Here is a 27,239-nt window from a genome sequence, read left to right as displayed (position 1 = left end):
AACACTTGCTGCTGCGAGACAAAATTGAGTCATGATGTACTAGGGTAACTGGATTTTTGCCCCAACTAAAAGATAATAAATCTAAACTTAGGCACATTTCCTCACAGTTGAAAAAGAAATTCTTCTGCCCACCTTGGTCAACTTGTTTTCTGAATACTTTTAGTTGCTCTTAGTGGGGAAGATTGGGAAAAAAGGCAACAGTTATAAATTCTTTTGATTAGTGTTTATTAAAATGATTTTTCTTTCCTGTAGAGACAGATTCTAAAATAAAAACAATTCGAACTTCTGGGATATCTCTTACTCATACAGTCAGGACAAACACAGTGGGCCATCAAAAGTATCAGTCCCTTAAAGGATAATGTATAGTTCCCATGTTCAAGAGATGGGTCACTCTGAACCCTGCTAGCGAATGCTAGAAATAATGCTTTATCAAAACCGTATCTCTACATGACCAACTTCTTTAGAATTAGTTTTCAAAAATCAACATATCAGGACCGAGATTGCCGCCATCTACAGAAACAGTGGAGTTACATACTATATCCTTATTCCATTACTCATCCCTCAGTTAGGCCAAGCAGCAAGCTACATAAACATCTGATAGCATTGATGGCATACAGGGTTTTGTTTTTTTTTTCAATTTGCATTTATATCAGTGAACAAATTGGATGGTATCAAAGTATGGCACTGAAGAAATAACACATTCAGCAGCATGTCTTCCATTTTTGAGTCCTGGTTTAAAATTGGCTAAGTAAAGGCATATACACCTCCATTTGAATTGGAGATTTGCAGTAACGTGCGTATAAGGAAAGGAGGAGGTTAGGAAGAAGGAGGGAGGAAAGAAGAAAAGAAGGGAGAGACCAGGAAAGAGAGAGAGGAAAAGAAAAAAGAAAAACAGGAAAGAATGTATGTCTGAGCATAACACTACTACACTTCAGAGGCGACAAGTGACAACTGAACCTGCTTCCACAAGTAGATATTTTCTAAGGTAATCATTGAAGATACAAAAATGGTTGGTGAGAGTTTGCATCTGTTGCTATTTTCACGTATACTAAAAACCTACAAAACCCTAAGCCTTGGTCTGTTCAAGATAGATAGTACCGGGAAGTTGACATGACCTGCTTTCAACGGCTGTGCTCTGCTTGGAACTCTTCACTGCAGTCCATTAATCCACAGTATTTTGGTCAGATCTGGTCTGTTTTCTCATACTTACTTGTAATGTCTTAGAGCTAATCTTTTATATTAGAATATTACCTACCACTTTTTTTTTCATTTTTCCATTTTTTCATTTACTTAAATGGCAGGAAAGATGAGAAAACAGAAGATAATGGTTAAGATTTAGAGGGGAACATAAAAGAAAGTATTCTCTTTTCCAACAAATCCACCCTAGAAAAGGTGTAATGAGACTTTGAGAAAGAGTGCTGATTCATAGACTTCCCTTATTATTATTATTATTTTTTATTTCTATGAAATACATTTAAGGACATCAATGTACTAAAACATTTGGTCTGTGAAAGAGCAGAATCATTAGCACCAAAAGGAGTCATGGAGCTTGTATATATTATTAAAACAATAATTGTTTAACTGTTGGTCATGGGTAAAGGTTTCATTTCATTTTTTTACATCCCAAAGTTCTTGAAAGTGCCTGTGGACAAGAGAAATAACACTTCAAAATCTCCATGGGGTCATCAGCTCGCACCACAGAGACAGTACTTGGCCTTCCCAGTTTTGGTTATCTGGTGGACAAGAAAACGAAGGCCCCCAGAAGCCCTAAAGAACAGCCTCCACATGTACCCACTGATGTGCAGGAGGGATTCCCCTGGACTGTGTTCAGGAATGCGCTTTTGCTTGCTTTTAAAAAAAACAAAAGCAACATGCTCTGCAGGTCATGGAGCGCCTAGTGCATTTTTTTCCTTGCTCTGACTCCAGACTGCAAAAGTATGAAACCATTATATGTTCTGCTAATGCCGGCCTGTGGACCAGGCCCTTGGCCTGCCATGCTTTGTAAACTCAGGAGTCAGAAGGTCCAAGGGCGGGAGCCACTATCATCGCCAGATCTCCCCAGCAATTTGTGGCCCATTGGGGCAGCTGCTGATTCCTTTCGCTTCTCCTTGCCTCCGCCTTTAGTTGAAGTTACAACAAGTCAAATAACTGATGCTTTTCCCTTCCCCAGGTAAGGGTGATGATACATTGTTCACAAGTGTGTTCTGCCTGGCTTCTCTGATGAGGCGGCACGCTAAGTCAAGGAAGAGTTTCTCCACGTTATCAGATTCCTTGGCTGAGGTCTCCAGATAATACATGTCCTGGGCTTCTGAGAATTCTTCAGCTCTCTGCTGGGAGACCTCTCTCCTTTCAGCCAAATCAATCTTGTTGCCTAAACAGGGATAAAATCACAGAAGGAATCATCATTTGGTGTTTTTGTAGGCTTGCAAATATCAAAATTCAGTTCCATATCTGAAGTCAAACCAGACAATGGACAAGTAAAGCCAAGCAAATGGGAGTGTCATTACTAGAATGTTTGTTTTTAAATACTATGCCATCTGTAATGGCAAAGAACTGGAAACAGCCCAAATGTCCATCAGCTGGTCACTGGCTAAATACACTATCATAGATTTGTTGTTATTGAAGTCATTTGCCACTGTAAAAAGCAATAAAGAATATTTATATGCTTCCAGGGAGTGAGGCATTAGGACATATTGTTGAGTAAATAAAGCGAAGTAGAAGAAAGTATCTATAATATACAACTGCCTATCTAAGAACAAGAATAAAAAATATACACACAGTTTATTTTTTAATGGGAAAATAAACAAAATCTTAATTTTAAAGATAATGGTTACAGGAGAGGGAGGAATAGAAACTAGACCTCTCTAAATATACCTTATTTATAGATTTGACTTCAGAATCTTATGTTTCACATAATTATATAATTATAGTTATACAATTAATGTAAAATTAAATTTTAAAAGCAATTCCTAAAATTGAAAGCCAAATTAAACAAATGAACTTGTTTATCATGACATGGCATAACCACACAGAGTAACTATTTCACATGACTTTAGGAGACAGTAATGTAGCTGTGCATCCCCAGTCATATATACTCCAGAACAAAAAGAGCTGAAGGAAAAAATCTGGAATTGTTGCAGTAATTGTCCTGTCAGTGGTAGTACTGCATTGTTATTGAGGCTGCTCTGAATGGTTTTTGTAGATAAAGCAATTATGCAGGTGTCATTGGGACAGGAATTTCTGGCATCAGAAAAAGGAAATATAGATATAAGATTAGTGAGGTTATCTATAATTTCTAAAGTTCTAAATTATAAATGGAAGTATCAGTGTGAATAATTCATGGTGTATTTTATCTTTAAAAAAATTTCTGTTCTCTGGGAAACCTGACAAAGGTGATATGTCAACTATGTTACTTGGCAACATTTTCTATAATAAATCCTTTGTGGCCTGGGAATTCTGCGTATGAATTAAAAAATATCTAGTGGAGAGCCATAACTTGGAGCCTCCCTGACTGTGGTGATTCTTCACTTGAAGAGACCCTGAAAGTTAGGCCTGTGGAGTTGTTATAAGTGAAACTGGCTCCCACTGAGGCCAGGGCAGATCTTGCAGTTACCTGGAGTTAGCTTTTTCCTCACATCTGAACGGTCCTCGGAAGTTCTGGATAGCTATGTGCACTGCTATGGGGTATACTTGCAATGAAGAGGAATGCCTGATGCTGACCTCCTGTTAAGCCGTGTCTCCTGTCCTGTACCCTCTCAGTGACTGATGCCAAGTGTGAATCCAATGTTTAGTAGAAGCTAATAGGCAACCCTCTCTGGGCACTGCAGGATTCACTGCCTCTACATGCAACTTCTCATTTAAAAGAAAGAGTGCTTCTTGAAGAAGTGCTTAATTCCAAGTCTGAGGCAGGAAATGCACAAGAAGTGCCTGGAATACTTGTCATACCAGAAAACAAAAAAGTTATCAGATTCTTGGGGTTGTGTCAAAAGGACCCACTTGAAGAAGCTCTCACTATCAAGGTTTGGAAGAGTTGAGCACTGATAATTGTAAGGGACTAGAATACTTTAAATATATGTAAACATATAATGATATTCAAATATAAACACACTTCAATAGTTGCTTATGGAAGATACTAGGGCACCAAAATGATAAATAAAAAAGAAGGAAGCATTTTTCTTGACTGTCCTGTGAGAACTATACCTCAGAATACCAGCTGTGAAGTATTTTTACAAAAGAGAAAACAAACGAAAAGCCCTAAATATGACCAGGTCTCTAGATTTACCTACAAATCTGTAAGAAATACAGGTGATAGAGGAGTATGTCAAATGACACCCCTAGTGTGAAATTTTTTCTTTTAATTTCAGATTTGGAAATTGAATTTTGGACAAATGTTTTAACAAATAAATTCCAAGGGATTAAAAAAATGGAGGGATAAGTTACAGATTAAAGGAGGATTAAAAAACATAAAAAATCAATTATAATATATAGACCTTATTTGGATTTGAATAAACTAAAAAAATTTTGAGTCAATCAAAGAAATTTGAAATTTGTCTAAATGATGCTATTAAAAAATTGCTAATATTTTTTACATGTGAAATGGCATTGTGATTAGGTTCTCTTTTTAAATAAAATCTTTCAGAGATATACATTGGAATTTGAATTAATACAACACCTGGATTAAAATAATCTGAAGAGGAGGGCATACAGAATAGATGGGGAACAGATAAAATAAGATTGTCTACAAGCTGATAATTGTCAACACCAAGAGATGTGTACGTGAAGTTTATTATACTGTGTTCTCTACTTTTACTTATGTTTGAAATTTTCCATAATAAAAAGTTGTTTTTTTAATTCAGTGCCTCTTTCCTACTGAACTAATTATCTTTAATTTCCTTAGATTCCCAAGTAGTAATGCTTTGACTCAAAGCCCAAGTCCAGAGCTGAGGCCTTTCAGGGGCCAGTGTGTGAGTCAGTTTTTCAGGAGTGACTGAAAAACTAGCTATGATCATGGAAAGGCAGATACTTAACCTGGCAGCCTGAAAGAAAAGTCCAGGAATTTATTACAAAGCAGCATATTAAAGCTGGACAAATACAACATTTGGTGTAGATTTTACATGCTGTGTGATCCTGGGCAGAAATTGTCACCTCTCGGAGCCATGGTTTCCTCATCTATATATTAAAGATCATGACACATAAAGTTCATAGTAGGATTCCTGGCACTTTTATGCTAGCAATGATGCTTACTATTAAGTGTTAACTTACTGTTAGCCATAATTGGTAACCTAATGATTCTGAGGTTGTCTACCCAAATTTCCAAATCATGTCTTGCTAGAATATATAGTAATGTTCTTTCTTAGAAAGAAAACATTTTAAAACCCATATATTATTTACATTTTTCCATCACCACTAGAGGAATTTTTAATGATCTGGTATTTCACTGAAATTCCATTCTTAATAGGTGTATTTGTCACCACAGAAACTCATGGGCTGTTTTTTGCTTTTCCCCATACTGACTGGGTTCTATCCCCCTACAAAATGTAACTTTGGAATTTCCCTTAGTAGGTTCTTTTTGAAAGTTAGAATTTCTCAAGTCAGCATAAATATAAGAAAGGAAAAGCTTTAGGCAAAAAACAATTGCTTCAACGATGAATTCCTTATCAACTTAAGAGATATATTTTACTTCTAGACCAGCAGTTTTATGATCTGCTAATTAGATTTAAAATAATGTCTGGCAGCCCACGTGACTTCATGGCAATAGACCTTCTTTCCTAGAGCCTACATTGATAGAAAAATCAACCAACAACATTTTCTCCTTTACTTTTCTAAAACATCACCATGGGATAGGACCTATTTCATTTCCTCTTCAATTGCAGAACTGAAGGTTCCCTGCCTGAATTAGATAGCTGTAGACTATATTCTTGAAAGGTAGCAAGGCATAAGCTTTATGTGATTATAAATTCTCTGATGCCCCCCCCAAATCAATTTCTCTCCTCATCAGCCCTTACTTACCAACTAGCACAGTGATGACCTTGTTGCTGGCATACTGTTCTATTTCCCGCAGCCACTCAGGAAGACAGCGGAAGGATTCCTCACAGGTTATATCATAGGTGAGGATCAAGGCATTAGCGCTTCGGTAGTAACTCTGGGTAATGGACCGAAATCTCTCCTGACCTGCTGTGTCCCAAATCTGAAGCTGGAAAGACATATGAGAAGGGTCAGGTTGGTGAAGCAGAAAAGAACGCATTGCTTTATTTTAGTTCAGGAGTGCAAACACCTTCACCCAAGTAATTTCTTAGTTATTTTCTGCCCTAATAAAAAGGCACTTACAGTTTTTTAAAAATCTGTTGTGTGTGTCTTGGGCACAGGGGCTTGCTTTGTTGTTTTCTTTTTTCTTTGTTAGATTATTTAAGAGTTTCCTCTTTCCTCTTTTCCTTTTCTTTCATTGAATTTATTGGGGTGACATTGGTTAACAAAACCACACAGGTTTCAAGTGTACAACTCAACAAAATATCATCTGCACACTGTATTGTGTGCGCACCACCCCAAAGTCTTTTCGCATCCCCGTTTTCTCCCCCTTTGCCCACCTCCACCTACCCCCACCCGCCTTTCCCTCTGGCTATCACCACACTGTTGTGTGTCTTTGAGCATTTATCATGTGTCAAGCTCTATTCTAAGCCCTTTACATGTAGTAACTCACTCAGTCCTCACAATAACTACGAGGTGGGTACTTTTACTGCGTCCAATTCGCACGAGGCACAGAGACATCAGTAAGTTGCTCGACATCTCGCAGCTAGTGTGCTCCAGAGCCAGTTCAACCAGGCAATATAGTCCCAGAGTCTATGCTCTTAACCACATGCCGAATTATAAAAGTCACGGTACAGGGCAAGCTGTCATTCTGTGACTGATGGCTTTTCAGTCAGCCATGGGAGAGGGAGAAAATCCAACTTCACCACCTTTACCAGTTCAAAATTCAAATGACTATATTAAGGTATTATGTTGGTTAATGAAAACAGGAACAATTCTATGTCAGACAAAAATAGTAACTTTCTTCCACCACTTCTGCTCTGTGACCTTGAGCAAGTCACTTAGGCTTTTTAGGCTTCAGTGGTTTCTTTATAAAAAGATGTTAATAAACATGTAAACCTGCTGGAAGTTCACATTTTCTGAAGTCATTTACCAGTTCTATGAACTAATAAACGATGGTTCTAATAACAAAGAAAAAGGCAAAACACTTCTCGCTTCTCCCTGAATTTCCCTGCACAGAGCAGAAGATACTGAATGAGAACTGTTCTCCAGAGAGACCACTGAGTGCAGAACAAAGCTGAAGGCCTTGAGAAATAACAACAACAATAATTATCTTCCCTTCTAATTATATATATTTCACATGTCACAAAATGCATTCACTCCCATTAAGAGAACATCATTTCCTCAGAGAAGGCCTTCTGGCACCCTCAGATTAGGCCGGGCTCCCCATCCCCACCCCCACCCCAACACATTCTCTCCTGCGACCCACCCTGTAATTCTCCCTTATGGCACCTACATATTTGAATTGTTTATTTAGTTGTAATAATTTAATAGCTGTCTTCCTTACTAAACAGAAAGCTTCATGAAGGGAAAGTCAGGGTCCATCTTACTCGCATTTTCCCTGCACCAAATAAGAATGTCTGGCAAACAGTAGGCTGTTTGAATATTTATTGACAGTCTCATCTAATCCTTACAAAAATCCTGTGGGTTAGGCAAGTTTAGGCCTGCGCTTCATTAACAGGAAACTCCATCTCCTAACTGGTTCCTCACAAAGCTGGGACCCAGACTCCAGGCCTTCTCATCCCCAACTGGGGACTCATTTCATGCCACTGTGCTGTGTTCGCTCCCGAACACCAATTTCAATGTACATTGGCATCCGGACAGGATGGGTCGGTTGGTTTCACCCTCTGCTCACACTGGTTTGGCAGAGGAAAATGATGAGTGACCAGTAGTCCCTGCCACCAATCAGCAGCATGAGAACCCTCCTTTGATTTAGAGTCACAGCTGGTCTTTGATGGAGCACGTGAAAGTCTGGATGCTGCAGGCGGCCATACAGATGTTCTGGCCTTGGCCCAAACAAAAGTTATCTCTGCTCTGCTCCAAATGTAGGGATATGGTTCCCCTCTCCCGGGATCTTATAACAACAGACTATTGTTTTAATGCCACACTGAGCCTCTAAATACACTTGTGATGAGATTTAATACTGTCAATCATTAGAAATCAGTATGTTTTCATGACTTGCACATCTTGAAAACTGCTTTGAGAATTAAAGCTACTGAAATATTTTCTTAAAAAAGGGACTGTATTGCCTTGCCAAGATGCTTTCTCATGGAGCCTACCTATTTCTAGCCTTATAGTTGATTCTTGAGGATATTCATATTCCATTGCCTTTATCATTCAACTCGGTTTCACCATTCTCTGCAATTCATTTGCTCCTTTTCAGCATATATAGCTCATTAATATATGCAGAGCACTGTACTAAGCGCCGGGAAGAGACAAAGAGGAATAAAACACAATCCCGGATCTCAAAGAGCTTGCAGTCTATCGGGGAGATAAACACAATATTAACTAACCATAACATAAAATATGAGGTGTCCTTTTAAGAAGCACCAGCAGGAGAAAATGTCTCCTAGTGTTAGTCTCATGCCCGTCAATCTGTTCTCATTAGGGCAGCCATGGGTTTTCCAGCCCCTCTGACCTCCAGCACAGGCCTACACTGTTCATCTACTCCCTTTCTTTACACCACCACTTACACCTGTGTTGCTTCACTGTCTCAATTGCAATAATGGTTTACCAGTGTATCTCCTTGCTACACTGAGTTCTTTAAGAGCAATGACTGTTTCTTGATTAACTATATACCCAGGGCCTTACTAACAAGGTATATGGTACATGGTGGACACAGCTGAATAATGGCTAACTGAATAACAAAGGCTGTGGAATCACAGAGGAAGAATTAATTCTGCAGAATGATTAGTAGGGTATTAAAGAAGGTTTCATAGATAAAATGTTTGAGATAGATGATAGTAATTCACCAGGGATCAAAGGTATTTTACCTAACACAGTGCTTGGAACAAAGCATCTACTATAACACAGGATGTATAAATAAATGGATGGATGGATAGTCAAATGAGCAAATATATGCGCATACTTTCAAGACTTCCCTATCTATACAAAATATACCTGATTAGAGAGAAATAAAAAAACTTCTATTGCTATAATTAAACTAAAGTTAAAATGTTTTAGACTAGCTTAGAGTTTTACTTATTACTCATTTATTCATGATAGACTTAACATATCAATGGATAGGAGAAAATTCTATTTATGTTTTAATTATATTTTCTACTCAAAGTCAACTTCATTAATGCAGTATTTTTGTGAGCTTTCCGATTGGCATTTACATGGATTTCCCACCCTGTTTTTGTTTCCCAGAGACCCCAACTCTCCATCACCACTGTGTTTGGTGTACACGTGTACAGTAAGGAGCCACTCTCTGGAGTCACAGCTGGATGAGATGCTGGAAAGTTTCCATCCCCCAGTCAGAAGCCTTGTCCTAAACACTTCTCTGGGTGTCTATGAAAAGCTGCAGGAGTGCCCTGGAGCTTCTCTGCCCTTCCCGAAGCATGTGAAACTAGAATGCAGGTACATGCAGGAGAAGGATGCAAATGACATAGACTCAAACATGGGATGCTTAGGTTGGGATCTAGCTGGGACTCTGATGCCCCAGCTTTCACTGTGCAGCTGATGCCAGGGCTATGGCCACTTTCCATCAGCCTGAGGTCTGGAAGATCTAAGAGCGGAATTTCACTAACTCTAAGAGGCATGTCTCTCTACCCTCGTTGTGTGTGATTATTCTCATTTCACCTTTCCATCATCTTCTTTCTATCCTTGCTCCAAGGTGACAATCCTATTGTGCCTTCATGCCTGTCTTTTTTCATGGCAGGAGAGACCCCGGGAAGACAGTGGGGTGCACTAGCTCACCAAACTGGTTCAGAGCTTGCCTGCCTCCCTTCCTAACTGTGAAGCCACAGAAAGTCACTCAACCTCTCTAAAACCCATGAAATGAAGATAACTTACTAATTACCCTGACAAGATGTATAGTAAAGATTAAGTTAAATAGGGCAACACATGCAAAATCACCTAGCAGAGGAACTGACACACACTAGGTACTTGATAAGCACTACCTCCCGCCCTTCTGTTATTGAACACCATAGTTCTTACAGTTGCCAAACTATCCAGAGGTCTCAAAGGGGAAGGAAGAAATCATGGGTCCCTCCTTTAGTATTTCTCCCTTGCTAGGAATAGGGGTATGATGGGAGACCGTAACTGATCCATCTGACTGAATAACCCACAACCATTGTAAGAATCCATTGGTTCTTTCATGGGTCTGCTGTTCAGAAGAGGTAGCACCACTTTCTGGCCCAACTCAGGAAATCCCAAAAAGAAATTTCTTGCTTGTTTTTACATCACCTCTGACATAACAAAAGACAGGACAAACTTGCCTTAGCCCTTCTTTCTCTGTCTTCCCATCAGTAAACGCATCGTCCACAACCCCTTCCTGCCTCCACGAAGGGGATATTTGGAAATAAGCTGTCCTGGCTGAGTATATTACTTCCAATGTGGTTTTCAATGAAGAGCTATGACAGATGTTAGGAAAATACTACCTCCTCTCACATAGCACAATGAAAGCCTTATTGAAAACTTAAGAATCTTACCTTTACTTTTTCACCATTAATCTCCACTGTCTTAATCATAAAATCAACTCCAATTGTGGCTCCTTGACCTGGGGGGAAAAGACCCTAAAGGAGAAATAATGAAAAATAACAATTAAGCAAATCTTTCAATTAAATGAAATTTTCCCACTTCCCCCATCACTGCCCATCACCAGTCCCCCTTTGGCTGCGTTAACTAGTAGAAAAAAAGAACTCTGGTTAGTGTCCTGGAAGCCCTATTTAATTTAACTTCACATGTATATATGTATGTTTTGAGGGAAGGAGAAAGGAAGAGGAAAAGTGGGAGAAATTCTGAAAGAAAAAGAAAGAAAGGGAAATGGGGACAAATAAAGAAGAAGAAGACAGAGAGTGAAGGCAAAGAATTGGGAAAAGGCAGAGGGATCCAATTTTAAAAACAGAACAAAAAAATCAGATACAAGTATAAGACTGAGAAGCCTGGAGCCACAGGGATGAGATCAGGATTGTTGGGGTGAGGGCAAAATGGGCAGGTTGTTTCAAAGAGGTAAACATCAAGGAAGATTAAAACTAGTTAGCAGCCTAGGGCACGCGCAGCCATGGGGTGGACAATCAATGAGAAAACGAGCATTCAGTATGAGAAAAATGAACAAGACAATGAAGCTTTTGGATTTCCCTCTACCCTGAGGGTGATAACTATATAAATTACATGAGATCAGGGCAAAGGACACTGGGAAGATAACTGAAGAAAACACTCATTCGGGGAGAAAGTCTAGTAGGAATAGCACCAAATCAGCCTTAGGATCTCTGTGTGACCTCAGGCAAACCAGTTCCCCTCTCTGGGCCTCAAATTCGATGAGTTTGAGGCTGACATAAGCACTTCAGAAACAACCATCAGTCTACTGATGGTTGACTGAGGTAAAACTTTTCAGCTGTGGTACATATATACACTGGAATAGTACACAGCAGTAAAAAAGGAAAAAAGAAAGAAAGAAACTTACATTTTACAACAGCATGGATGGACCTGGAGAAAATTATGCTAAGTGAATTAAGCCAGTCATTAAAGACAAATACCACATGATCTCACTTATATGTGGAATCTAATGAACACAATAAACTAACAAACAAAATAGTAACAGAAGCTTAGATACGTGAAACAGACTGACAGATGCTGGAAAGGAGGGTTGGTGGGTGGCAGCGGGGACAGAATGAAAGATGGTGGAGGGATTAAGCAAAGAACACGTACGCACAGACCATGGATACCGACAGCAGTGTGGGGACTGACTTAGGGAGGGGGTGGGCCTGGGTGGGGGTGGGAAAGGGAGAAAAAAGCGGGAACAACTCTTAACAGCATAAACAATAAAAATATTTTTAAAATTTTTTAAAGTTTTACCTCAAACTGGAAGCTACACAAGAAAGATTTAATCAAAATCACATGTATAATATTACATAATATTTCCTGTAAGCTGAGGGAGGGAGGTGGAGGTAGAAAGAAATTGTATCAAGAAAGAATATTTCACCTAGTTTCTTTTCCCTCTTCACTTACATTCCAGAATTTCCAGAAATTAAAGTAAAATCAACTTTATTAGCTCTGGCAGCTAAGATTGGCTATCTTTAATTAAGTCCATTCCTTCACAGGAGCATTCTTTAATTAAAGTTTAAACTTAAAAGACTGAGCTTCACACTAAGAGAAAATGTTCCATTGCATATCTGCAAAAGATGTAAACATAAACATTCATAACTTCACTTACAAATATTGAATCAATTTTCTTCTATTTTGGTTTAGCTCAAACACAAGGCTGCCAAGCTTCAAGTTTACAGCTCCAGCTGTTTTGCAGTCTAACAAATGGCCAAACATTAAAACAAACCCTTCCCAGTGTCTTCTCCCCTCATTTTGTTCCCCAACTCCTCCTGCCTCAAAAACAGCTGAATCCGATTCATTTTAACTGTCTGCTAAATAACAAAAGCAAACAGAGTCCTCTCTGTGAAATATGAACTTTGTGGGGAGCAGAGGGACAGGAAGGGGCAAAAAGTAGACAGAAATGTAAAATAGGGGCAAAGTGTTTATTGATAAAAATTAGTGTTAAACAATTGAACACATTTTACCTCTGATGACAAGGCTCATGCTCTTAAAAAGAAATGCAAGATTCCTATGGTGTCAGAGGTTAGAACATGCAGAAGATAAAAATGATAAGGCTGAGAAGCAGGAGACGTGGGTTCTCATACTAGCCTCGCCATTACCATGTATGAGGTACTAAGAAGTCATCTCATCCCCCTGAGTTTTTCATCCATAAAACGAGAGGAGTGGGCTGAATAATCTCTGAGGGATCTTTCGGTAATAAGACAAAGTCAAAGGAATTTTTGAAAAGGGGGACTGAAAACTTCTCTATATCTCTGCAGTCTTGTTCTCCTGCCAAAAGCAGAAAAGACTGCTGATGTTAGGTGGAAGTAAAACCAGTTGGAGTTTCCAGTGTAACATCATGGTGGTTTTGACTGACTGCAGATGCGTTAGCCTGTTACTTTTGATTTTACCAGGCTAAGACTTAGTAAAAAGCATGAGTTCTATTGTGTTCACTATCATGGGGAAAACCCCAGCAATTCCAAAGGTGACTGACCTAAAGCTGTTTGTCGTATCTAATCTGCCTCTGCAGTTTTCTGAGGAACCACAGACTGTTATTGCTGGAAGGGACCTTGGCAATCACCAGGTCCCACATGCATCATGGAGGCAGGGAGGCCCAGCAAGGGTGGGTAACCTACCCAGGCTCACAGATGAGCCAGGGGCAGAGCTGAGACTAGGTCTCGTGTCCTGGCTCCCATGTCAATGTCCTTTCCACAGCACCAGGTTGCCCTGTGCCTCAGGTAGAAGAGCTAGTTTCAACTTTCCCATCTAGCACTTCATGAAAATGCAAGAGTGCATGCATATACCAAAAAGGATGCCATTCATAGCTTTTCCGGAAAAACACAAAAGAAGGTCAACCTCAGAATGATTTCCCACCATTTCTATATAAAAAACAAGTATATAATCTCTGGCAATAATTCTCAAAAGAGCAGCCCCAAAGGAAACTTGTACTAGATCATAAGGTAAGGACTCAACCACAGGGAACATTTGATTTAGTTCAAATAGTCCTTCAGTGTTCTCATTTCATTCCTATTTAACAGATCTAGAAAAATCAGCATATTTGGTTCTGAACCAATATGATTCACTCAGTTTTCTGGGAGGATTTGAGAGGGCATAGGCAGGGAATTTATTTGTTTAATTTGTATTTACATTTTTAAAATTAATATTTAGGTTTAATTTGATGTTCAGATTCATTTGCTTCCAACTTTGAGTATGTTAACTAATAACCTATTTATTAATCTATAATCTATTTTCAATACTGCACACTGAAAGCAAAATGACATGCCCCTTTCAGTAAAGGAAGCACAAGAGGCATGGGCGGGTGGTGGTGTCCCACAGAGTCACACGCCCTCAGAGTGGTTTAAAAGGCTCCAGTCTACACTACAAAGCTGGTGCCTTTTCAAAGGGTGCATTCATATCTGGCAGCCAAGAGGCTGGCGCGGGGCCAGTCACCCATCCTATTAGTTTCTCTTAACCTCGCAGGCCAGACGGAGAAAGCCAATTGTGGGCTCCCGAGTTCTCTTACCTGAGTGAATCGTCGGACTAGGCACGTCTTCCCCACGCCAGCATTGCCAATTAAAACAATTTTAAACAGGAAATCATAATCTTCCATACTCATTTACACAGCTGCAAGGCAAACAAACACAGCGAGAGTGAGATGGGGCCTGGTCAGACTTGCCCACAGAGCTCAAGCTGTGCCGGCCCTGTCTCCTCAGGAACAAGGGGTCTGACTCATTTGAAGAGCAATTTAATGCTCCCCTCTGGTGACTCTGTCAGTGAGGGAGGAACACAGGTGTTCAGTCACAGATGGACTTTATTCCTTCCCAGTCACCTCACACCACAAAGAGTAAATGACAGAGATGCTTTTTCACCTGGTAACCTTTATTCTTCCAAGTAGTCAGGTCACAGGTCTCTCATGTGATAAGATATGTTTTCACATGCAGAGATTACAAATCCATGCACAGACAAACTGGGGGTGCAAGGCAGCAGGGCAAAGGGGAGTCCATCCAAAGCTTCAAAGTGGTGTATGTATAGGCTGTGCATGCCTCTGGGGAGAGGGTCTAGGGACTGGGAGACTGAATGAAGGGGAAGAAACTAGGAAGGAACCTTTCAGTTAATTTTAAGTTGTGGGGTCTTGGGGTCTCACCAGTGGGAGTTACTGCCATCTTTATCTTCTACCACTGCCCGCTGCTATCCGCCTCCTGCCAGCCATGCTGGTGCTGCAGGGCCGCCCAAAGTGCCCATCTCCAATCCTGTGGGCTTTGATATATGATATTTCCTCTGTCTGGGATGCCCTCCCTCCCACTCTGCATCAAGAGGCCAATTCTTTAAGGCCCGATGCAACCATCTCTTTCTCTCTGAATTTTTCAGTGATGTTCCCCAGATAAAGTTAAACACTTTCATCTTTCCCCTGTCCTTTAACTTCACTTACAATATACAATTATTTGTTCAACTGTCTATCCCATCCTTGAGAGAAGGGATTACATCTTTCAGCTCTATTTTCTTACCCCATGGGACACAGTTACAACCAGTCAATGACTACCCTAGAATTAAAGAATTAACTAATGGTCATATTGCTTAAGTATAGGCCTTAATTTCTCCAATTGTGCTAAAAAGAATACGATATGCTTTGTCTACTTCAGAGCACTGTTGTGAAGACTAAATACACACACACACACACACACACACACACAAGAGCCTAGGTATCCAAAAAGCCCTATCCTAGTCAAAACAATTGTGATCTATTGAGTACCTATGATAGCACTGTGCTAATCAAGATAGGAAATATAGAGACGAGACAATATCTGTTGATGAGACAATATCTGTCCTCGAGACTAACATGAGAAAAGAGAAACAACAACAACGATCAAGTTAAATTCAATTCAAATCAGCACAGAGCTCATTTCATAAGGTGGAGGCAGAACAAGCTCAGTAGACCCTACAGGAAGAGGGAAAGAATGACAGCGAGGCCATGAGGAGAAGGACGCTTGGGAGAGCTAGAGGAGCCTCAGGGTCTCTCCTACCAGCCAGCCGACTGGCAAATGGCTTCGGGGTTGCAGGGCAGAAGGAGGGCCCACTGTACTGAGACCTGTAGATTCCCTGTATGCAAAGGTGATTTCTATGTGAAGTTCAACTGGTCCTTGGAAAGATGGCTGACAACCAAGCCACGTGCAGCTGGCAGCTCATAGGGTTCTGTCTTAGTTCACGGGACCAGGAAAGGAAAGCATTTCTCTGTCAAGAACCTGGGTCCATAGGAAGTCGTTGCACTCACTATGTGCCAGGCAATGTACAATACTTGACACTTTATGTATATTTCCATTTGGAGTAAATTGAAGATAAACGAAGTTAAGAGAGTAGCCTTAAGTCAGAAACCTAACAGCCAGACCTCAAGTTCAGAAGGATATGGTGACATCAAAAGAACTCTAGCTTTAGAGCTAGAGAAACCTAGGTTCAAATCTTGATTGTACGGCCTTCTGAGTCTGTGCCTTTGGGCAAGTGAAAATTTTTTAATCTTAACTTCACCATCAACAACATGGGCTGATAATACCTAGATCACAGAGTCGTGATGCTTGAAGTAATTAATGAAAACCCCCAGGAACAGTATCTGGCTTTTAGTCAACCCAAATCCTCAACATGACTCACATTTTCCATGGTCTGGTTTCTCCATTCATTATTGCCAGTGCCATCTCTCTCCACTCTCCTCCCCATGCTCTAGGCTCACTAGATTTCTTCAGTTTCTTAAACACCGTGAGATTTTCCTCTTCAGACTTTCACATATACTGTTCCTTCTGTACACAACACAGAATACAACCTCCTCTCACCACCCCCAGCCCAAATAACTCCCATTCTTCTTAAACATCACTCTCCCTACTGTGCTTCACTGACCTGTGAGGGAGTCTGGACACCCTGCTATGTGCTCCCACAATACCCTGGCCCTCTCCTTCAGTAATACTCACCATGCTTTACTGCACTTAATTACATGTATCTGTCTCACACTCCAACATCATGCCTCAGCATCTCCGTGCATGCGTGTGTGCACGCGTACACACACACACACGCGCGCGGCCACAAGCAGCATGAGAATAATGGCTCAGTCCTGATCCCAACCCGTCCCCATCATGGTCACTGTCATCATCATCATCATCTCACTCTATATTATCAATTCATTTCAGTCTCCAAACATTCCTGTCAGGTAGACACTGTTAGCATCCTAACGTGACAGATGGGGATACTGAAGCAGAAGAAAAGGTAAATAAAAAGTTAAGGGCCCCCTTACTGCTCAGTCCCACTTAAGCTGTGGAGCTGGGATTCAAACCCAGATAGCCTAGGTCCAGCACCCATTTCCGTGAACCACTACCCTGTAATGCAGCGGTTCTCAACCTGTGGGTTGCGACCCCTTTGGGGGTCGAGTGACCCTTTCACAGGGGTCACCTAAGACCATTGGGAAACACATATATAATTACATATTGTTTTTGTGATTAATCACTATGCTTTAGTTATGGTTGGAGGTCACCACAACATGAGGAACTGTATTAAAGGGTTGCGGCATTAGGAAGGTTGAGAACCACTGCTTTAATGCCTTTCACAACACCTGGCTCACAGTAGGAGCTTAAGAAAGATGAATTAAATGATGAAGAGTAAGCACTTAAGAAATGTGATTTCCCTTCTGTCTCTGGCTTTAAAAGCAAAATTCTTTTCTACCACACTGTAGTAATCTAAATAAGAATCAAGGTCAAACTGAATAAAAACTCAGGGACATAGTATGGTAATTAGAACTCAAGTCATTAACAGTGAAATGAAAACTCAGAGACAGGCATAAGAATAGCAGAAACCCTTGAGGCTCTGGGGACCACCCATGGACCACAGCTCACTGTTTTCATAAGCCTATGAACAGGAAACACAGGACAGAGCTGCAATCTTTCTCTGCGCTTAGATTGTTTGCCACATATTTACTTCTCCATCTTTGGCAGAGGTCAAAGAAACAAGGAGAGAATCCAGATGACAGCATCCAAATATAAAGACTTGAGAAACAAGGCCCCTAAAAGAAGGTGATCAGGGCCCAAATTATGCACCTTCAGGAAAGGAAGGCAAAGAGTTACTTGGTCAGAGTCAATGTTCATAGTCAAGTCTCATGCAGTTACCATGTCGAGTGAGCTACAGAATAAAAATTAAGGCCCTTCTCCTTTCTATAAGAAATTACTTTAATGCTCTGTTGAATTTATTTTTAAATAAACATTTTGGAGAAAACTGATTGGTCTCTAAAAATGCAGGCTGCCTGGGGCTAAGGCTGTACTGTAAACTCCAGGCTACCTGCAGTGATTACTGTTTTATTTCTAATAGGAAACACAATGCTGAATGAAAAGCTCACAAGCCTCTGGAAACTGCCCTCTGAGGAAGCCCTTTTGTGTGTTAAGTAACATAACAGCTCAGGCATCCCCGGTCACCATGTGATGAGGCAGCTTCTCAGGAAGGGAACCCCATTAAGAAGCAGTCAGTTACGACCAGCCCTAAATTGGCAACCAAGTCACACCTTGTCTGAGGGGCAAACACGTCCCAAGATATGCCACTGGCTAAGCATTATTCTAGGAATGTTATGTTCCATTACTGTTAATAATATAGCTGACACTTAGTCAATGCTTATGATGTGCCAGGTTCTCTTCTACACGTATTCACTCATTTAATCCTCACAACTCTATAAAGTAGGGACTATTATTATCACCCCTAGCCTCTAGAAGATGAAACTGAGGCACAGAGAGATTATCCTAAAGTTACACAGCTAGTGAGTCTTAGGACCAGGAGTCAAACCCAGATCCACCAAACTCCAAAGTCCAACTCCTTCTGAAACAAGATGTCCTGCCCCTTGCTGGGGTCACACCCTGATTCCAGGTCATGTAGCACTGCTCCTCGCTGTGCCCTCTGCACTCAGGTTTCTTTTAGGAGCTGGACCCAGACTTTTCCCTGCATACCACATCCACCATCCAGTCATCACTCCTCCATGTAACCAAGTACCAGGCACTGGGGATCTAAACAGGATCACTACTCAGATACACAAGTAAAAGCCCAAATAACACAGTGACTACAATAGCCCTAAATAAATAGATATATGCCTAAGATTCAAAAAAAAGGGAAAACAGTCGAAGAAAAGGGGAAAAAATCAGTTTAAAAAAGATACAGGAAACATGTACTTTGCAAAGGTTAAAAAGAAAAAACTCTAAGCAACGTGATTTTGGCAACATAAATCATATATCAAAGTGACCTTTTTAAATACAAAAGAAACTATATTCACCGTGCACATCAGAACATTCTTCCCCTTGCCTTTCTGGTCTAGTATAACAGATAAAGTCAAGGCCTCTGGTGAACAGAAGGCCAGGTCCTTGTCCTGCCTTCTGATCCCCAGCCCTTGCCAAGGAAAAGATAATCTGAAGACTTTCCCTTGTTCAAAAACCATGTGTCTCCCTCAGGTCCTTTTCCCTTTCAGGGCCTCAGCCATAGTCTGTAAACTGACAGGGTTGGGTGGCGAGGCGCCACTAACCCTTCCCGTGACAGTGTGTGCTGCTGTTCTCTATACCGAAGAGGCAGCACCATAATGACATCAAGAGACCTGACTCTGCTACAGAGCTGTGCCAAGGTTCCTCCTCCACCAAATGGGGATAATAGGATAACATTAGAACCACTATCACTGAATTGCTTGGGAGTTCAAGTAAAATAATACATGGAATAGTGACACTTTTTAAAATAAAATAATCAAAAAATTGTAACCCTTCTGAAAAGAGTCATATATACAGATTACAGAACATGCAGCCAAACAAAAAGAAAAGAAAATCACCCATAATCTTTCCCTATCCGCACCCCTACTGGGGATGACAGTTACCATTTTGGTATACATCCTTCTAGTTTTTCATTTATATACACCCATGTCTGTATGATGGCTTTTTAAAACAAAAACAGAATCATAACATTATACAAATTTGTTGAGTTTTTTTCTATAGAGTGGTGTTTTCTGAGAAGTCATGGTCTACAGATAAGAGACTGTCATCAACCATTCAACATTTGCTCCGATAACTCTTAATACTCAGGAATGGGGAGCGGGAGAATAGGGACATACCTTTAAGAAATACTACACACTATAAGCCAATGTTGGAGATTTAAAAGGTTCTAAAAATTCCCATAATGAAGAAAACCAACTAACTTTGTTTAATCTCGGATTTACCAAGCATGATTTTAGCTCAAAGTTCTTTTCTCATATATCGCCTTTTAACATCCCCTGCTACTCGGGCTCCCTGCAACAGTAGTGTGGTGAGTGCCATTTTATAGCATCTGAAATCAGAGCCACCTGGGTAGGGTTGCTAGACAAAGAAGGGAAGGGGGCAAAGAAGGAAGGGAAGGAGGAAGGAAAAGTAGGAGAAAGAGGACACCCTGTTAAATTTGAATTTCAAAAAACAACATAATTTTAACGTTTGTTCCAAATATGACATGGACATATGAATATAAAAGTATCACCCAAATACTGTGTGGGACATATTTACACTAAAAAATTATGAGTTGTTTATCTGAAATTCAAATTTAACTGGGCACCCTGTACTTTAACCAGCAACCCTACCCAGGGAAAATCTGAGTCGGCAAGTCTAGTAGAAACAGAGGCCCTGAACTCAACACCAGGCCCACCAGGAGCTGTGGAGGGAGATGCGTCACACATAAGAAACAGGATATGCCTGATGAATCCAAAACAACCAAACACAGAGAATTAAAAAGGGCAAGAGACACTGAAGAAGGCATTACTGAGCTGGGACTCTTTAAATGCAGGGTCACACTTTGGGGTACAGGCTCACACTGGCATACGGGGCTCTGCAGAAGTTTCTCGCTCCCGGACAACCCCAGAGTTCTAGACCTTCCTTCAAGTACATCTAGGCATGTGCACCTGCCTGGTGGAGCGGGGCAGTGCTCCATATGTCTATTGCCCCTACTGTCCTTAAGGACAAGAAGTGTGTTTCAAGACACTCAAACCTGCATATCACACTGCTGTGCTCAAGGTGTGTCCAATGAATTGGAAGCGTTTGATCCATCTTTTGCTCTAACAAGGTTCTGTCTCAGGAAGCTCATTATTGCTTAATTACTAGAAGGCAGTTACTAAACATTACTATAATCAACTGCTGCAAGTTCACTTGCTTTACATCAGCTGTTAATTTCATGCTATTGCAAGGTAATCATGCTCCTTGGTCAGGGATATCAAATACCCACATGTGCCATGGCTGTTCCTCATCCATCAGGCCATAATCTTCAGCCTTTCCATATGGTCCGTTACAGGTTACACAGTGCTTTCACAGATGTGATGTAATCCAGACGTGCCAACAATCTCATGGATTGGTTCTTATCGTTCAATAGGCAGGTGAGGAAACTGAGGGTTGAGGTGATAGAATGACTCACCCTAAGTCACACAGCAGTGAGTGGCAAGCTGACCTCTGTATCCCAGCCACCTAGAACTTCTCCCTTTTGCTGAAACACACTAGTAGTCCTAGGTTCCTGAGTATTTGAACACATAATATGTGCCAGGAACTATGCTAAATTCTCTCCATATATAATTTTATTTAACCTTTTCAACACCTCATTAGATAGGTATTATTATTCCCAGTATACAGATAAGGAAATTGAGGTTCCAAGAGGTTAAGTAATTTGTTCAAAATTACACAGCTAGTGAGTAAAAGGCCCACGTCCTTCTGGGAAAAAGTTAAATGGGAACTCTATCTCACTATTTATCCTAAAATAAATTCCAGATGAATTAAAGATTTGGATTTAAAAAAAATAAAAGCATGAAAATACTAGAAGAAAGCATGACAAATACAAAAATCTGAAAGTGGGGATGACCTAAGAATTATTCAAAATCAAGGCCATAAAATAAAGAGATTGACCAATGTGTCTAATTACATTTTTTAAAGAATTCTGTACAGCAAAACAATAAAAAATAAATTGATTAAAATAGCTGAAATACACTGAACTAAGGGCTAACTTCCTTAAATACATAATGAGTTCCTACAAATCAATAGGAAAAATTGAATAACCCAACAGAAAAAATGCCCAAAGGACATGAGCAAATAGTTTACAAGACAGGAAATAAAAATGGCACTTATTTTCAAAAGATCAGCCTTAATCATAAATCAAACTCTAATGAATTTATAATTCATAATGAAAACTATAATGAATGTTTAATCAGAAACCAGTTTTCACCAGACTGACAAAGTTCATTCTGTCCTGGAGAGAATATAGAGAAATGGGGCACTGGTATACTGCTGGCGGGAGGTAAATCAACACCACCTCTATGGAGGGCAATACTGATTTAAAGCATAAAAGCTATTACAAACTCTCCTGACAGTAATTTCTTTTCTAGGAATATATCCTATAGTTATACTGATACATGTGTATGAAGACATGTGGAGCAGGATATTCATTACAACAATGTTTGCAATAGCAAATATGAAACAACCTAAAAGTCCAGCAGCAGGAAAATGATTGTACAAATTTTGGAAACTATACATCAGTGTACCACACAGTCTGCAACAGACATCTGCAATGTGCACTAAGTGAAAGAAGGAAGGTAGAAAGTGGTATGTATAGTATGAAAAGGGGGGCATCTAATTATTTATCTGTGTATGCATGAAGGATCTCTGGAAGGATACAAAAGAAAATTAGCAGCAGTGTTTGCCTCTGGAGAGGCTGCAGTATCTAGCTCTTTGTATGAAAGAAGATAACCTCCAATTCTTAACAAATCATACTCTGCCCTTCTGTTCAGTCTATAGTAGTGCTCAAAAGGCAAACCAGTTTTCTTAATACAGTGAGAGAAGCCCTTTTTAAAAAAATCTCTTTGGGGTACTCTGTTCCTGCCTTTCCGTCTTTTTCTTTGTCTGCTCTACTGCACCATTTCACATGACATGGAAGGACTGTCCCACCCAGACTCTGGGGTTGCTTCTCTATTAAACCATATCTCAGCAAGTCCCTGCACAGTAGATTCATTCTCTCATACCATATGACAGTCAAAACCAATGGGCAGAACAATACTTTATTTGTGCCCTGGCTGATGTGGCTCAGTTGGTTGGGCATCATCCCACAAGGCAAAAGGTCCCAGGTTCCATTCCTGATCATGCCTAGGTTGTGGGCCAGGTCCCCAGTTGAGGCATGTGCAACAGGCAACTGATTGGTGTTTCTCTCCCTTTCTTTCTCCCTACCTTCCCCTCTCTCTAAATACATAAATAATTGTATGACAACATTCTCTCTGCTAAATTACATTTTTTAAAAAAGTTTATTTTTGTAACTAATAAAAATAAAACTCTCGCACATGAGTATCATATATTACAGCTCAAAAATTACTCTCACTGCACTCTGACACAGAATCTCCCTGAAGAAGCAGGAGAAGCCTGTCATTTTCTCCCGATTTTACAGAAGTGGATTTGAAATCAAAAGCATGAGTTGACCCAGGCCATGTACCATGTCAGCAACAGCCAGAAGACCATTTTACAGGTCTCCTGACTCTATATCTGAGCTGCTGCTAGGATAAAGTCTGCAAAGGTCACTCCCTACTGAGCAAGACCAAGGGCAGAACCACCAGGGTAGCTGGCGTAGACCAATCCATGAGAGGCAGCTAAAAAACAGCCCTTGGCAATATTTTTAAAGACATGTAAAATACAAAAATAACAAATAAAGTAGGCCTAAGACCTCCACAATTACTATTTTCAAAAACCAAAACAATAAAATATCTTATTATTTTATTCTTTGTATATATTGTCTTTTATATTTTCCTATTTCCTAGAAATATACAATATATTTGGGATACCAGACATGTAAGGAAATTGAAAATAAAGCCTTGAAACAGCATTTCATCACATTAACCAAAGCAAATGTCTAAATCATATTGTTGAAGTAACAGTGTTCTGTCACTAGCAAGGTGTCTGTCACTGCACCGAGCACAGATTTGGTTTCCTTCAAAGAGGTGAAAGGACAAAGGAGGGCCCCTGCATTACAGCCCAATCAGTTCACTCCCCAGGCTACTTTGTTTTGTAACAGCACTTGGGAGCAGGTACTTGACCTAGAGCATCCAAAGAGTCTTGGATGCTCCTGGAAATACTAGCAGCCTGTTTCCAGGGGGAAAAGAAGGATACCTTTCCCACTCATTAATCCCTTTACAAGATGGAGAGATTCTGCTTGCAAATCTTGTTTGTTGCATTGATCTAAAAAAAGACCCTTACAGACCCAACTTGCTGTTTCAGTCTTCTGCACAAGTAGGCCAGGCTCCCTCCATTGTCCTCCTCCAATGATAAACAATACCACCTCAAAGAGCTAAGGGGAGAGGGGTTTGTACTGTTGCCCTCCTCCTTGTTCTCTAAATCAGGGACTGTGTCTAATCTCTCCTCTGCAGCAGCTTTCCTGTGCCTGTCTAGCTGGAGGGGAAGGGCCTCCTTATCAGCATTTTGAGTCTCCTTCCCCAGGGCGAGCACACAATGCATCCTGGCCAGGCAGCCAGAGGTCAGGGCTGCAGCCCACAAGGGGCTCAAGGCTTCCCTCTGTCTGAGATACCCAAGACCTACCAAGAACAAAGGTGTCTCCTTCCCTGCCAGAAGACTGTCATTCCAGGCTGAACCCTTATCCAGCTGTTTGCACAGATTCCTCCTCACTGGAAGCAAGAGAAGTAAAGGCAAAGAAAGTGTCCACATGCTCTGGGACTCAAATGGTTGAGGATAAAATATAGGAATCTTCCCGAGTTTATGCAGCTTCTCAAGAGAATGACTATTTGCCTAGAGCCTAAGTGCTTTACACACACCAGCCCATTTCATCCTTGAAGCAGCCCTGTTGGGTGGGATTTCTTAGTTACTGTTGCTATCAACATGCTTTTACACCTATAGACCACCTCAGGTTTGCAAGCACTTTCATAACTGTTTGCAGCTGGGCAAGTTTCTGACGTGGAAGACAAGGTAGAAATTCTTTCTCAACATGGTCTCCCAACAGAGAGAGAGATAGAGAGAGAGAGAGAGAGAGAGAGAGAGAGAATGCCATCTGTGACCAAGGTCTGCATATTTTCTTTCAGAAATGTCACTTGAAATCCCCCTCTGCTCCAGTTTGTCTCTACTGCACCCACCTGGCTCAGGCCCTCATCAGCTGTCACCCAGCCTGTCTCCTATACACTTGTAACCAGGTAAAGTATAACATGGCACAACTTTCCCCAATAGCAAGTTTTCAATTTCCATCGAAAGCCTTAACATTGCCCATACTCTTTGACCTGGCAATTCTGCTTGGGGGGGTTTTCCTAAGAAATGTTTCCAAGATGTGCACAAAAATTTGTTCACAAGCAAGTTCACTCCAGTATTACTTCAAATAACTTCCCCCAATTGAAGAAAGGATTAAACATGCATCCAACAATAGAGAAGAGGTTATACTTTCATAGAGCCAGATCATGTATTACGAAGCACAGATTTGGAAGAAAATACATTTTTTAAATGCTTACCTCTGGGTGGTAGGATTATGAACAGTTTATTTTCTTCTTTATGTATTTAGATCTTTTCTAAATTTTCTTCAATAAGCATAAACTTTAGAAATACACTGTTGAAATATCTTAAGAGCTCAATACTGCTGAGGGAAACATGAGACAGACACACACATACACAGTGAGTGACCATCCACATTCAATTGGTTCCTCTAGAAATCATAATGTTACTTGGTACAAACCAAAGCCATTACAGAGGTCAAAGCTTCCATTCACTGAGCTCATTGTTGGGAACTCACTTAGGCAAAAAACTGAACAAACTCAAAATGCTAAATGAATAAAAATGTTCATTACATCTTATCTAAGAGAACTGGAAAGGATCCAAACGTCCAACAAGGGATAGTTCAGTATGGAACATCAACACCATGGAATGCAGGGCAGCCATTAGAAATGCTAGTTATGAAAACTATGTAGAAACATGAAATAATGATGACAACAGGCTATAAAATAAAAAGAATACACAAAGCTGCATTTGTCAAGCTGTAGCTATGAAAAATAAGCATGCATGTGAACAAGGGCATTCAAAAGTAAGAACATATGTTAGGGTTAGGAGATTACAAGGAGCTTATTATTTTTTAAGCTTTGTCCTTTTTTTTTTACTATTATTAATCTCATTTTTTTTGTTTTTTGTTCAGCTTTACTTTTTAATTATATTTTAAGGATTATGCTATTACCCTTGTCCTAATTTTTCCCCTTTGCTCCCCCTCCATTTCCTATATTGTACTTACATCCCCACGGCTATTCTGTAAATCCCTGTTTGTACTTCTTAATCCCCTCACCTCTTCCCCCGATGCCTACACCCCTCTCCCATCTGACAACCATCAAAATGCTCTCTGTGTCCATGATTCTGTCCCTGTTCTTCTTGTCTGCTTACTTTATTTCTTAGATTCAACTATTGATAGATTTGTATTTTTTGTCATTTTATTGTTCATAATTTTAACCTTTTCTTTCTTAAATAAGTCCCTTTAACACTGCATATAATAATGATTTGGTGATGGTGAACTCCTTTAGTTTTTTCTTGTCTGGGAAATACTTTATCTGCTCTTTGATTCTAAATGATAGCTTTGCTGGGTAGAGCAATCTAGGCTGTAGGTCCCTGCTTTTCATGACTTTCAATATTTCTTGCAAATCCCTTCTAGCCTGCAAAGTTTCATTTGAGAAATCAGCTGACAGACTTATGGAAACCCCCCTGTAGGTAACTAACTTCTTTTCTTTTCTCTTAATGCTTTTAAGATTCTTTCTTGATCTTTAACCTTTGTCACTTTAATTATGATGTATCTTGGAGTGGGCCTCTTTGCACCCATCTTGTTTGGGACTCTCTGTGCTTCCTGGACTTGCATGCCTATTTCCTTCACCAAATTAGGGAAGTTTTCTTTCATTATTTTTTCAAATAGATTTCCAATTTCTTGCTCTTTCTCTTTGCCTTCTGGCACCCCTATGATGTCAATGTTAGGCCTCTTGAAGTTGTCCCAAAGTTTGCTTATCCTATCCTCATTTTATTGGATTCTTTTTTTTTTTAAATTATATTTTATTGATTATGTTGTTACAGCAGTTCCAATTTTTTCCCCCTCTACTCCCCTCTGCCCAGTCCCTGCCTTCCCTCCAGCAATCCTTCCCTCCTCCCCTTAGTTCATGTCCATGGCTAGTGCATATAAGTTATTTGGTTTCACCTTTTCCTATATTATTACTAACTTCCCCCTCTATTTTGTACCAATTGATTATGATTCTTAATTCCTGCACCATATCCCCACCCCACCCCCCAGCTGATAACTCTCCAAATGATCCCCCTACCTATGATTCTGTTCCTATTCTGGTTTGCTTAGTTGGATTTTGTTTTTATTTTTTAGATTCAGTTGTTGATAGTTGTGAGTTTGTTATCATTTTA

The 27,239-nt window shown here is 40.2% G+C and overlaps 2 protein-coding genes across 4 annotated transcripts in view; one reads left to right on the top strand and one right to left on the bottom strand.

Moving 5' to 3' along the window:
- LOC150018675 (DNA damage-induced apoptosis suppressor protein-like) overlaps positions 1–9,993 on the top strand; it is a 39,271-nt gene extending 29,278 nt beyond the window's left edge. Inside the window, exon 4 of the mRNA XM_090265801.1 lies at positions 9,454–9,993. Coding sequence (XP_090121927.1) covers positions 9,454–9,534 — 81 coding nt within the window. The 3' untranslated portion in view covers positions 9,535–9,993. The remainder of the gene's footprint in view (positions 1–9,453) is intronic.
- RAB30 (RAB30, member RAS oncogene family) overlaps positions 51–27,239 on the bottom strand; it is an 82,550-nt gene continuing 55,361 nt past the window's right edge. For all 3 annotated transcript variants that reach the window (XM_090265799.1, XM_090265798.1, XM_090265800.1), the window contains 4 exons: positions 14,354–14,454; positions 10,737–10,820; positions 6,010–6,193; positions 51–2,371 (listed from right to left, as the gene is read on the bottom strand). In XM_090265799.1, coding sequence (XP_090121925.1) covers positions 2,121–2,371; positions 6,010–6,193; positions 10,737–10,820; positions 14,354–14,446 — 612 coding nt within the window. In that variant the 5' untranslated portion in view covers positions 14,447–14,454 and the 3' untranslated portion in view covers positions 51–2,120. The remainder of the gene's footprint in view (positions 2,372–6,009; positions 6,194–10,736; positions 10,821–14,353; positions 14,455–27,239) is intronic.

Source organism: Furipterus horrens, unplaced genomic scaffold (genome assembly GCF_987537825.1).
Source record: "Furipterus horrens unplaced genomic scaffold, mFurHor1.1.pri manual_scaffold_2, whole genome shotgun sequence".
NCBI classification, from domain to species: domain Eukaryota; kingdom Metazoa; phylum Chordata; class Mammalia; order Chiroptera; family Furipteridae; genus Furipterus; species Furipterus horrens.
This window is presented reverse-complemented; position numbering and strand designations above follow the sequence as displayed.